This window comes from Nesoenas mayeri (assembly GCF_963082525.1).
Source record: "Nesoenas mayeri genome assembly, chromosome: 1".
Classification (NCBI taxonomy): domain Eukaryota; kingdom Metazoa; phylum Chordata; class Aves; order Columbiformes; family Columbidae; genus Nesoenas; species Nesoenas mayeri.
The window spans coordinates 150567339-150580260 of NC_137541.1; the positions used below are offsets into that span (position 1 = coordinate 150567339).

The 12922-nt window shown below is 41.0% G+C and overlaps 1 protein-coding gene across 1 annotated transcript in view; it reads left to right on the plus strand.

The window, feature by feature from the left end:
• GAS6 (growth arrest specific 6) overlaps window positions 1-12922 on the plus strand; it is a gene marked incomplete at its 5' end in the record, with an annotated part of 42343 nt that overhangs the window by 13487 nt on the left and 15934 nt on the right. Inside the window, 5 exons of the mRNA XM_080357425.1 lie at window positions 1511-1535; window positions 2322-2384; window positions 7532-7654; window positions 9200-9319; window positions 11916-12041. Of these exons, the coding sequence (XP_080213551.1) occupies window positions 1511-1535; window positions 2322-2384; window positions 7532-7654; window positions 9200-9319; window positions 11916-12041 (457 nt within the window). The remainder of the gene's footprint in view (window positions 1-1510; window positions 1536-2321; window positions 2385-7531; window positions 7655-9199; window positions 9320-11915; window positions 12042-12922) is intronic.

A 12922-nucleotide genomic window follows, 5' to 3' on the forward strand; every position in this document is an offset into this window, starting at 1 on the left:
GCTCAACCCCAAAAGATGCCAAGCCTGTTACCCTCATGTCAGAATTGAAAACTAAAGAAGGTGTAAGCTGCTTCTTCTACTTTTTTATTGTTGCTCTCATGATTTATGCTGAATATTTACATGGTGCATTTCAGTAACTGGAGCACATTTGCCAGAAGCGATTGATTTTCCTTGTGAATGACAGGAATGCAAAACTTTTAGTTTATATAACCAATTGATTGAGTTAGACAGTCCAGGTCAAATTGAATCACGGCGTGTGCCAGCCTCTGTTGTATGTACATGCCTGAATATATGCATGAGCTTACCCAAACATCTGTAATAAAAGGAGAAAATAAAATAGCTTCTAATCTTAATTTTGTAGAATACAGAATATATACTGCCCCTATCTCACTGCAGATACAGCATTATATATGAATGTTCCTCATTTTGTGTGAAAGTGAATTATACTATGCATATGCTTTCATAATTAGCTCAACAAAAATGCTAAGCACTGATACAATCCACAAGTTTTCCCTCCTTCTGTGCCCCATCACAATTTTAACAGCACTTGAACTGGTGACATATACATTATGAAATCCAGTATGAAGTGAAATTGGAAAGAAATCCTTTTCCTGTCCATTAGGTTTTGTATTTTGTTAAGAATGTGGTTTAGTGATCCACTTAGGCCAATCCCCTGCCCCTCCATGAAGCACAGCTGCATTTTCCTGCCATTTCTCAGCAATCATGCAACTGGCAAGGTCTCACCAGGCTGAATATTTTTCTAACATGCAAGGTTAGATCCACATCACATCAGCAAACTGCTGCTCTCACCGTATGGCTACACTTTGTTGACACGAAGTAGGTGACACCTGGCTGTGTACCTCGAGAAGAGTGGGAATGCCTTCTGTGATCCACTTTTGCATCAATGAAAGTCAGTTTTCCCCCCACTTGCAAACTTTCAGCATTCCCTTGGAGCAGTCAGTCTCCGTGATGTGATGGAGTGGGTGGTGTGGCAATGGGTGCTGGCAAGTTGTAAGGTGCTCATTGTTGTAAGACCAAAAGGTACACTTTTGTTTTAGGGGTTATGGTGTTAGAGTGCTGCCCATGTCCTGCATCAGCAGAGGGCCTCAGAGGAGACAATGAGTGACTGAATGTTTCTGGTACTTGCCCTCTGGGGTTTTGTCCCTAGATTCTTCTTCTTTCCCCTACCTCATGCCACCACCAGCACCTTTACCTCTTGGATAGTGGGTAAGTGGCTTCACGCTCAGCCACTGCCACTTACCAGGTCAGCTGTTGTCAAAAAATACCTTGAGACTGGAGCTCATGCTTCTTTCCTTTCCAAAAGACAAAATGCGTGCATGATACTGTGCTGCTTGTATTTCTTCATAAAAAGAATTTAGGATGTTTGGGTTTGGACCTTGTTAAACTGCTGTGCAAAAACACCAAACTAACAACAGCTCTTAAATAGTATGACAATAGAAGCAAATATTATTCAATAAAACTTTGCCTTTTTTTTTTTTTCTTCCTACAGGAATATTTTTACCCGAAATACTTGGGTGAGTTGCAACTTTTACTTCACTTTGTGGTAGTGCTGGTATGTGGTGCCTAACATTGGAGCTTGTCACAACTGAAGTCTCTGCTAAGGAAAGTGATGGAAGTCTGATTGCAGTAAACATACATTTCTAACTTTTAAGATAGACTGTATGTTCCTTATGTGATTTTGTTTTTTACTTATGTGTAGACTTACATACAGAGATCCTGTGTGTGTTTTCTGCATGTTAAAATGTTTGTGTTGCATTTTTATCTGTAGTTTGCAGCATTAGTAAATAATTTGAAGTCTTCTACCTTTTCCCCTTAATTAACTTAGCTGTTATATTAACGAATTTCCATGTTAAAAAAATCAAAGTGCCTTTATTGATTGATCCACTGACTTACTCTGTTGACTCTCTCATAGTCATGGCATCACATTATTTTCTATTTCTGTTTAATATGTAGTACTTAAGATCACAAGTGCCAACAGTTCTAGAAAACTTCATGTGCTTTTTAGATTTTTTAAAAGATTTAGTAGGTAAAACTTGAGTAGCTACTAACATGCTTTTAGAATCATAGTAGAATCTGGTAAAATGATCACCCTCTTCAGATGACTTGTAACTCAGAGCTAAAAAATTTTGATGAACTTAAGAATTTTAAAGCATCTGGGAGATTATAATATTGCATAGATTTTTGCATCCAGCGTCCAAATCCTTGCTTAATGAATAAGCAGGCTAGGTATGATTTTACATGCTTTGAACAGCTGCCATGTCATCATTATAATAACAACAATTTCCTTTTCTGTTCTTCAGCTTGCATTCAGAAATATGGGTCGCCATATACAAGAAGTCCAGATTTCCTTACATGCGTTCATAGTAAGCATTTTTGTTTTGTACATTGTAGTTAAATGTTCACTCGTGTTATCTGAAGGAGTGGAACCAGCTCAGCCATCTCCATCTTATATAGTATTTTAGTATTTGCCTTCCTGTTCTCCAGGCTTGAGACTCCACATTGCTTGTCCTATCTGAGCAACAAAACAAGGTCTTTTCCCTTTTATCACCTATTGCCATCTTTCAGTGCTTTGGTATTTTACGATGCAAGACAGTTCTTTCCCACCAGTTTCCCAAGGTCTAAATAGTCTGAGAAGCAAGAGGGGCAAGAAATAAGATTTACCAGGAGGTTGTATGCTATGCTTGGCCTTTCATTTTCTTTTTTCTTGAATGGTAACTTTGGCTTGTCCCTCTCAAGGAACCTTGAAGAAAGGTAATAGTCAAACCCAGGCTTCTGTCAGACTTCTTTATGTTAAGGAGATCAGTTTCATGCATCACATGACTGTGGTTTAAATATTGCAGCCTTTAAAAATTCCAATCAATCTGGAAGTCAACCTGATATCTGTGTAGAAGGAGAAAGGGTTATTCGTTCATCACTAACACTAGAGATTAGAATTTCATTAACTCTTCTAATAGCTTTCCAGTTCCCTTTTGAAGCTTAGCAGTGCTAAAGATATAAAGCTAAATAAATATTCTAAATATGTTCTGGGAGCAGATCATTTCAAATGAAGAGAAAATCACATGTATGTATATTTATTTTCACTTTTACCCCTGTGGTTCAGTCTTTTACTGTGGCCAGTTTGATTAGTCATGTGCTCATACCAGTGCTACCAAAGCAGGATCAGGATTCAGTCGAGCTTTCATGTTCATAAACTGTGTTACAGCAACTTCTTTTGAAGAGTGAATTCTAAGGTTAAGAAGTGATTTGTCAAAACTTGATATGATATCCTTGATATCCTGATATGATGCAGCAATATCACTTACGGATGCTATAGTCCTCTGAACTGGGAATTCTTGGACCTGTGGTACCCATGTGGGCTGCTGTGTGCCCACTAATTCAAAGTGGGATGTGAGGCTGAAATGCTTCCTCTTGCTCACATGTATGGCACAGCAAAGAGGTGGGAGCTCCTGCTGAAAATGGTGGTATCAACTAGGAGGACTTGTTCCAAATAGTTAATAATGTTTTGGAAATGCGAGGCTGAAGGGCAGGGATGAAGAAATCTGAAAAAATGAAAGCCGAGTAATTGTTTTTTAGGGATTTTTGCCCATTGCAGATGCAGTGGTTTGGAAATAAAATGATAATATTTTCCCCCGTTAAAATACTAAAATGTTTTTAAATGGCTGAGTTTTGGCTAGCCATTGTCAATTCACAGGAGTAATGGAGAAGGAGCCTGAAACGCTCTTGGAAGAATGACAGGCTTTGTGCTTGGCCAACTCCAGTGTGCCTCTTAATTTTTCACAGATGGTGCCAAAAGGCTGTGTGGCTCTAAGGGGTTGTGCCTGCAAGACACATTTAGATTTTGTTTCTTAACAGTCTTTGTCCTCTCAGAGCGAGGTAGTGGAAGGCTCTTTTAATCTAGCACACAAAGATGTTGCACAACCCAGGGGCTGGAGGGTGACTAACTAGACAAGTTTATACTGGAAATAAGGTACAAATTTTAACTGTGACAGTGAGTAGACATCTTGGGGTTGCATTTGAGGATTCTCGGTTTCATAGGACATTTAGATCAGGTGGGGTTCAGCTCTGGGTTCAGAGAGGTAGATTCAGGTGTTTCCAGCACAGGTACCTAATTAGTGGTTTTAAAGGGATTCCACTGACCACACTCCTACTGCTGGGGGAGAGCTGAATCACACTACAAACTCCATTTATTGTACTGACTAGATCTCCACTGGCTGCCATGAGCATTTAAAGCAACTGCTTTGCAGATAGATGCTTGCCTTACACATCCATACCTGTACTTTGGCCTGCAGATCTGGATCATTTTGTAAAAGAGATTCTGTAGGTCAGCTACGAGTTAGGGATTTAGTTCTGCAAGAGTTTGGAAAACTCTACAGGATTTTTTGGAAACGAAGCTGCATGTGGCCTTAAAAACACAATGGGATTTTTGTTAGGTCATGTGTGTCTGCTTTTTAATAGTGAGTGTTGTAATCTTCACAACCTAGCATTTTCCCAATGAAGTTTTAATTTGTACCATTTTGTGAATATCAAAAAATAAATTAACAGTACAGAGTAATAAACTGGAAGGAGAAGTCAGTGTACTTAGGTAACTTTTTGTTTGCATACAGACTTCCAAAACAGAACTGGTAGTTCTGTTCTCTGTCTGCACTTAGGAGCCACGCATGTACTGTCAGACATAGCTCAAAGCACACTCTTCATTACTTTTAATACTTTTACTAAAATCTGTCATGTAGATAAATTGAAATAATAGGTCCATTTTGTCTTTCCATGGTTTAAATTAGGAGCACTTTCTACAATGTTGGCAGAATTACACAGCTGTGAAGCCACCAGGAGAGTATAAGGCTGTGTCTGATGTTCTCAAACTCTCATGAGAAGAGGAGTGAACTATCAGCAAGTATCGGTGTGATAGAAATATCTGTGGTCATTCATGCCATTAATATGGGCTGTGTGCAGCTAACTTCAGTCTTCAGATAATTCAATGTGCAGTGCAGCCCAACAGTCGGGTCATTTTTTCTTGGTAACTGTAACACAAATGCTCTCCAACATTTGAGTATGTGGTCTTGCCTTATTTTTACGCCTAACATAGCAACAATCTTAGTGGCTGTCCAAAAGTCCAAAAGGCAGTGGGACAACTCGAAACACAGAAGGTCATGTGTGAACATCAGGACACACTTTTTCACTGTGAGGGTGACTCAGCACTGGCACAGGTTGCCCAGGGAGGTTGTGGAGTCTCCATCCTTGGAGATACTGAATAGCTGTGTGGATGTGGTCCTGGACAACCAGCTCTTGGTGGCCTTGCTTGAGCTATGGCGTGGGACCAGGTGACTGCCAGAGGTGCTGGGCAACCTTGACCACTCTGATTACTGAAATTCAAATGTAAGGCAGTCAGTGCAAACAAATGGGCTGCTCAGTGCTTTATAAGACATCAAAGGAAGTTGCTTCTGCTTGCACTCACAGAAATGTTAATGTTTTTTCAAAGCAGCCTGTCATGAAAGTGACTTTCAGGGTAACCTAGAGAAAGTCAGGAAGAGACATGTAAAAGCAGTATAATCCTGACAAAAGTAGGAGTTAATCCAATCCTTAATTTCTCTCAATTTGAGAAGTCTGATGAGGCTACTAATCAACAAACAGTTCTTCTCCCTACGTACCTCCTTGCCACCACCTATGTCCATCAATTCACAAGTCATATTTCAGAATATTGTGAAGAGTCTGAACTGGATGTTGGTCTACCGAAGTTGGTCTCAACAGAAGTGGTGCATGAAAAGGGGTCTTCACTGCCGCTGCTTGCTTAATGTGTACCCACTGAACACTTTTTGCACTGCAAATCTAGTATCACAGACCAAACTTGGTCTGCAGTGGGCTGTTGCTAATCACATGCTCTAAATGTACCTGTCTGATGCACTTTTCTCAAATTCTTCCTTTGGTCTGGACTGAACTGGATTTCTTGAGTAGTAAAGGTGTGTTGCCAAGGCTGTACAATTGCAGAAGGCATTTGTTCATGATAGTGCTTCCTTTAGAGACTGGTAGCTGCAGCTGCTGCCAGCAGTTCCTCTATCATGCATCAAAAGGATCGGGCAGAATCATTGCTTTGTAGCTTTGCCACCCTCACTCTTGCATGGCTGCTCAGATGCAAGAAACTGCCACATACGTTCTTCAGAAGAGAAGCCTGGATATCATGCGTTCATGCCATAGGACTTTCTTTTCCAGTGCGTTCCATGTGCTGGTGAGCACAGAGGACTCTGGGACTGACCATTTAACTGCTCCAGTGTAGAAGGTCAGTCCCATTGAGAATATACATTCATTCAGGTTTGCAAAGGCTCTGGTCAGGTTCAAATGTCCTCTGAAGAAGGTGGCATGCACGGCAGACTGGACTGTGACTAAAGTTCACCCAAGTGTAGAAAGTCTGCAGAAGTGCCCTGTCTCTCCTGAACCCCAGTGCTGGGAGGGGATGTATAAACAGAAAGGCCTTCTGACTAGGTGAGCTTTGCGGTCCGCAGACTGAGCTTCTGCACTGCTCTTTCTGGTTAAGGTGGTGGAAACAGTTAACACATTAATGTTTTTTGAAGATTACTGACCTAGAATATGGGTGTAACAGATTACTACTACATTATAGCTACCAACTCCTGTTCTGCAGGGGCAAAGGTATTCTCTCATCCTTCCTTTAGCTATCTCTGCAAAGCATTGTCCCTGGGTATTTTTCAGATAGCTGAGTAGGTGAGTTTGGACATATGACTTCCATTCATTGAACAGTTACATGATAGTTTGAAGTTTGTTCCTCTAATCCTCCCCAAAGTATGGTGACTACCATGGAGAATGTCTGTTGACAACTATTGGAACTTGGCTTAAAAATCAGTGGCAGACTTTACTCTGTTGTGGCCCCATAGGAACGTTGTGCTATATGTAAACTGGATTAGGGGTTTGCTATTCTTATGCTGCTAACACATTGATATTTCTTTTTATTCTCATTCTATGTAATAGAAAGGCCTAAGTTGGACAGCTCTGACTAAAATTTCAGAAATAAACCTTTGCTAGCAACAAATCCATCAGCCCCAGTAAGATCCTCAGTTGAACTACCAAAAGCACTTGAAAAGAGTACCTGTTCTTCCTTGAGTACTTTAGTTGCTATACTACCTGCTTTCTGTTTTCTGCAAAACTAGGGAGAGTAGCATTAACTTTCTTAAAAATGAGCTACTTTGAGTTGTTTCTTTCAGGACGTGCCCTTTCAGATACGGGGGTGGTAGCTCACTCCCTTTTGCAATGAAATGAATTCCACTGCACATGCTCTGCAAAATTCCTGGCACAGCTTGTTTGGCATGTGAGCACTAAGAGTTAGCTTCCAGTTTTGCCAGGTGCGGGTATTTCTGATAGTGATTCTCCACTACTGTTTAAGCTTCTTGACTTTTAATGAGAGTGAAACACCTGGTTGTCAGTGCCTTGAATTTATTGTTCTGTTTTGGTTGTGTTGTTGGTTTTTTTTTTAATTATTATTATTTTTTTTCCTAATATAAATCAGATTTGCCAAACCAGTGTTCTCCTGATCCTTGTCACAAAGAGGGGACCGTCAAATGTGAAGATCTCAAGGGAGACTTCTATTGTGAATGCAAGCGTGGCTGGCAGGGAAAAACATGTGAAAAAGGTAATTGGGTTTCATCATCTTTCATACCTGTAACAAAGACGTGTTTGGTTTTCCTGTCTTTTCAAATGGTCACTGATACTGTGCTGCACAAGTGAAAAGTCACAGAATTGAACCTGGGTTGCACACTGCTTGTGTTTTTACCCTTCTGTGAATCAGGTAATTGTCGTGTCAATATTTTTATATATCTTTAATCTCAGCCAGCTTGGTCTCAGCAAGGTAATCTAAGATGTTATGCCGCAACTTTCTGTCCCACTCATGTGAAAGGGGCAGCAGAATGAGAGTTGTAGTGGCTTTTCAAGCAGACCTGCCTCAGATTGCTGCTGTGAACCCAGATGTAACAGATCACAGACTGCAGAGCCAGAGAAGCTGGACCACCCTCCTTTCTAGCACCCCTGCCATGGGAACAGTGACTTGCAGCAGGCAAGTTGGGGTCTGAGTCTGGTGATGCACAGACCAATGAAATTAGTCTGTTAAAGCCTCCTTGCTAGTAGGACCTTATTCCATGTCTGCTTAATCTCACTGTGTATTTCCATCACCTCCAAAGAGAATATTCAGGCAGAAACTATTTGTGCAAGAAGTTCCAGGCCCCCAGAGGGTTTTCTCTATTCCTTTATGAAATACTGAAGTTATCTTCCTGCCTCTTGTTTTCTGGCTTTGTTTTTTTTTCCTGCCTGCAAGGCTTCCTGTCAAGGCCACCGCGTTTCTGCCTGCCAATATTAAGTAATTGCCAGAAATCACAATCAGCCACTCCAGAATTGTGGCAACCAAGACAGCAGGAGATCCAAAGCCTCTCCTTCTGATGTAAATATTGTGGGGAGATTATAGGATCACTCAGAAGCGGCTTACTTAAGCATTTGAGACAGTTGTCTGATCAGTATGCAATCAGCTTTGACAGCTCAGCAACTGATCAGTCTAGAGCATATCCCCTCTTTTTCTTACAAAATGCCATGAAATGTGCTTTACTACCTATCAGCTGGCTCTAGAGTCCCATATACAAACAGGACATTGAGGGTGAAATCCAGGCTCTACTGAATTTAACAGGCTTTTGCTGTTGACTTAAGTAGAGCACTGTTTAGCTCATGGTGCTCAATAGCTGGGAACTTAAAACTTCTTGTGTTCTCATGAGTTCTGTAGTAGTAAGGATATACTGTTCTTGTTTTATTTAAAGATTGCATCCCAAACGTACTGGTTATAGTATAACTGTAAAAGTTAATTATGGTATAAAATACATTAAGTATAATTAGTTTGCTTCTGCAAACAAACTTTTTTGCCCCCACAGTGGCTAAAGATACTCTTTACATTCTCAAAGCTGCGAGGGAGGTACTCAGTTACAGTTCCTTCTCTATCTTTTTTATTATTACATGAACTTGAACTAATGTACTTGAAGGGTTTGAATGAAGTCTTTGTACTTTTTGTAATCACTGCATTGCAGATGTCATAGTGTTTCTCGTTTGGTCTTTCTGCTTCCCGACTCCTGTCCCACTCTCTCCCTCTGGATTATTCACAGAGATGAAAAGCTGACTGTAACACTTCCTTTTGATGCAGATATTGATGAATGCAGAGCGCAGAATGGTGGCTGTAACCAGGTCTGCTTCAACACACTTGGCAGCTACCGTTGCTCTTGCTACAGTGGTTACGCTCTTAAAGACAGCAAAATATGTGAAGGTAAGCTTTGCTGGGCCTCTCAGTTTACTTTGTAGAATGGAATCATAGAATTATGGAATAGTTTGGGTTGGAAGGACCTTCAAAGGCCATCTAGTTCACCCCCCTGCAATGAGCAGGGACATCTGCAACTAGATCAGGTTGCTCAGAGCCCCGTCCAGCCTGGCCTGGAATGTCTCCAGGGATGGGGCATCTACCACCTCTGTGGCAACCTGTTCCAGTGTTTCACCACCCTCAGTGTAAAAAATTTCTTCCTTGTGTCTATCCTGAATCTCCCCTCTTTTAGTTTAAAAACATTACCCCTTGTCCTATTGCAACAGGCCCTTCTAAAAAGTCTGACCTCCATCATACAGGCCCCTTTTAAGTACTGAAAGGCTACAATAAAGTCTCTCTGGAGCCTTCTCTTCTCCAGGCTGAACAAGCCCATCTCTCTCAGCCTGTCCTCCCAGCAGAGCTGTTCCAGCCCTCTGGTCATTTTTGTGGCCTCCTCTGGCCCCTCTCCAACAGGTCCATGTCTTTCCTGTACTGAGGGCCCCAGAGCTGGATGCAGGACTCCAGGTGGGGTCTCACCATAGCAGAGCAGAGGGGCAGAATCACCTTCAGTGGATGTTTAGTGAGTTGTGACTGTATTTCAGAGAGCTGGGTGGCCCTGAGCAGCCCTGGTCTATTCCCTCGCCTAGCAGAGACTTGCTGGTAGCTCCCGTGAGCTGCTCTCTGCTGGGGTTGTACTGGGTGCTCCGGCCAGCACGACATGCCTGGGCTTGTCAGCAGTCACACCATACTGGTCTCTAACATCATAACACAGGCCTGATTCACAGCGGATTTGTGGCTTGGATTGTGCTAAATTGGTTTAGCTGATCGGTCCTCATACCCTGACATTGTGAGGAAGAAGGGATGGACAGATGCATTGTTATGATTTTTTCCAGTCTCACAGTGTCGGGGTATATAAAGCCATTTGTTTTTCTTTTGTGTGTTTCTTATTTTATTTTTCTAAATTTGGACATGTGCAACAACTAATAAATTCAGAGAGGTACAGATGGATAAAATCACAGCAACAGAATATTAATAGCTGTAGAAAGGCCCCAGTGAGGGTTGGCAGCTATTTTACATAGCAACTGAGAACAGAAAGTGGGGATCTGAAGTATCTGATTGAAACTGCAGAATGAATTTACATAACCAAAACTTAAGCAACTGAGATTTTTAAAGTGTTAAGAAACTGCATGCTGAGACACAGACTCCTTAATGATCACATTAATGTTAAAAGTATGTGTATCTCATGAAAAAACAGGCAAGTCTGTGTATATATCTCTTACAGATGGATGTGATGAGGTATTTCTAAACAGACTGCATACCTGATACGAGCAACATATTAATGCTACCAGCAAAACAACAAAGACCAGGATTTTATTTCTGCGTCACTTCCGCTTTAAAAAGGGATGACTGTATAAATAACATGGTACCCATTTCTAATGGGAGCAGCTCCCTAGAAGAGCCAGCTTCACTTTTGAGTTGTCCTCTGGTGCCAGTTGGTACAGACAGGTGGATGGCGAGTGGGTTGATAATTACATTTCTTTTCATGTGTATGTATATTTGTATAGTACCCTAGTTCTGTCTATTAGAGCACCATGAACAGAGCATACAAGCATTCTGTAGCTTCAATGTGTGACCCTCTGGCTGCTGAGGTTGCTGTCAGCTGTGGCTAATGCTAGCTGAGATTTATTACTGCATTTCAATTTTCTTTCACGTTTATTCCTGTCATTACATGCACACAGTAAAAAGTTGGGTTTTGTCTGTGGATTGGTAGACTATGCTATATAGTATGCTAGATAGACTACCATCGGCCAGTTCACTCATACATGGGAAAATCACAAAGTGTAACACATAGTTGTAGTTTTAACATGTACTAGAAAGCAAAAGTAAATATTAAACTCTCAGTGTTCTGCAAATGTTTTGTCAACACTGGGATTTTGCTAGATATTAGTTAACACCTTAGAAAAACATCTCTTTGTTTTTGTGGACCTCTGGTTCCAGTCCATTGCCTGCCTTCATGGTGAAACCCCACATCATCTCTCAGACACGACTTATTCTCTGTGACAAATTGTGCTGCTTCAGTTCCCCTTTGCCTGCTACAGATTAGCAGATTTAGATCTTAGTTTTGTGAATGAATGAAAAATTATTGTTTGCCTGTCAGAGGAAGGAGAACAGAAATCCGTGATGCTCCACAGGCTGTGTGTTTCTTCTGTGTTTTGGTAAAATTCATACTGTTGTTCCTCTTCACTGCTTTTTTAACCTGCAGTTTCAGCCCCCTGAATGGAGTGGGGCTTTTTGGTTTTGTGGGAGTTGTTTTGTTTTACAGGTTTTCTGGTGACTCACTTTGCATTGTTGGTTAATGGCTTAAAGAAAGAAAGACCAATTGGTTTTGAAAGCTCAGTGTCACTTCTTATAGCTAGCTAATGCTAAAGGTAGATTCTTAAAGTTATTGTTTTTTCAGTTATGAAAATAAAATAGGTATCTCTTGATCCTGAACCCACTCCAGCATGCAAACAGTGGAGTGATTATACTCACCTGAAGTCATGTTGTTTAACTGCTTGTTTTGCAGACATAGATGAATGCACAGCATCAGCAGACATCTGTGGAGAAGCTCATTGTAAAAATTTAATAAGCTCATACGAATGTCATTGTGATGCAGGCTACAAATATGATGATGTGAGACAGACTTGTCATGGTAAGCTCATGTTAACATCTGTTATATGATTATATACATATATTATATGTATATACATACGTTATATGATTTAAAGCTATAAAACCCCAGAAATTTAGTTTCAGGCTTCAATAAAAGCTTTTTTTTTCAGTCTTGCTTCCACACTAGACTTCTGTTCCCTTTCCCAAGTTGTGAATGAGTTTGCAGTTTGAGGTCATCCGTGAGTTCATTGAGTTTGCAGTCATCTTTGATGACTTGAATCAAGCTGTATGAGCCAGAGTACTGAGATTTCTTGAATTTATGACAAGTACAAAATCTAGTGGAAGCTCAGAAGCATCTGTGCATGTTGCTGTCTCTATAGGGCAAGAAAAGTTACACTACAGTAGCTGTTGTTCTTTCAAAATCTGTCTTGTGGTATTACTCTGAAGGAGGATCTTAATATGCATTGGAACCATGCACAGTTCTGCTGGCTACACTGCCTGCAAGCTTTCTCAATGGAGTAAGTTTTGAAAGTATTCCAAAACGAGCATTGTTTCTTGCCTTTTGTCTAAGTTAATGTAGTTAAGTTACTTGAATCACACATCAGCCAGCCCCACCAGGCTCTAAGTGTTTATCTCTGCCTGATGAGATCCCTGTGGGCCGTCACAATTTGTTTTCCTGCATTTGTTTGTGAAGCAGATTAAAATAAGTTGAAGCAAAAAAAAAAAAAGGAAAATAATGAATGAGAGACTCAGCTTTTACTTGTCTGTTGAGGATCCAGCTGCTGAGTAGCAATGAAGCAAGCAGTCCCTGAGTTGAACCTGAGCTGAAGGAGGAGGAGTCCATCAGCATGGGCAAGCTGAAGGGGCCTGAAGGGATGAAATCTTGTCTAGAAGATAAGACCTCTGACCTCTGCTTCCAGC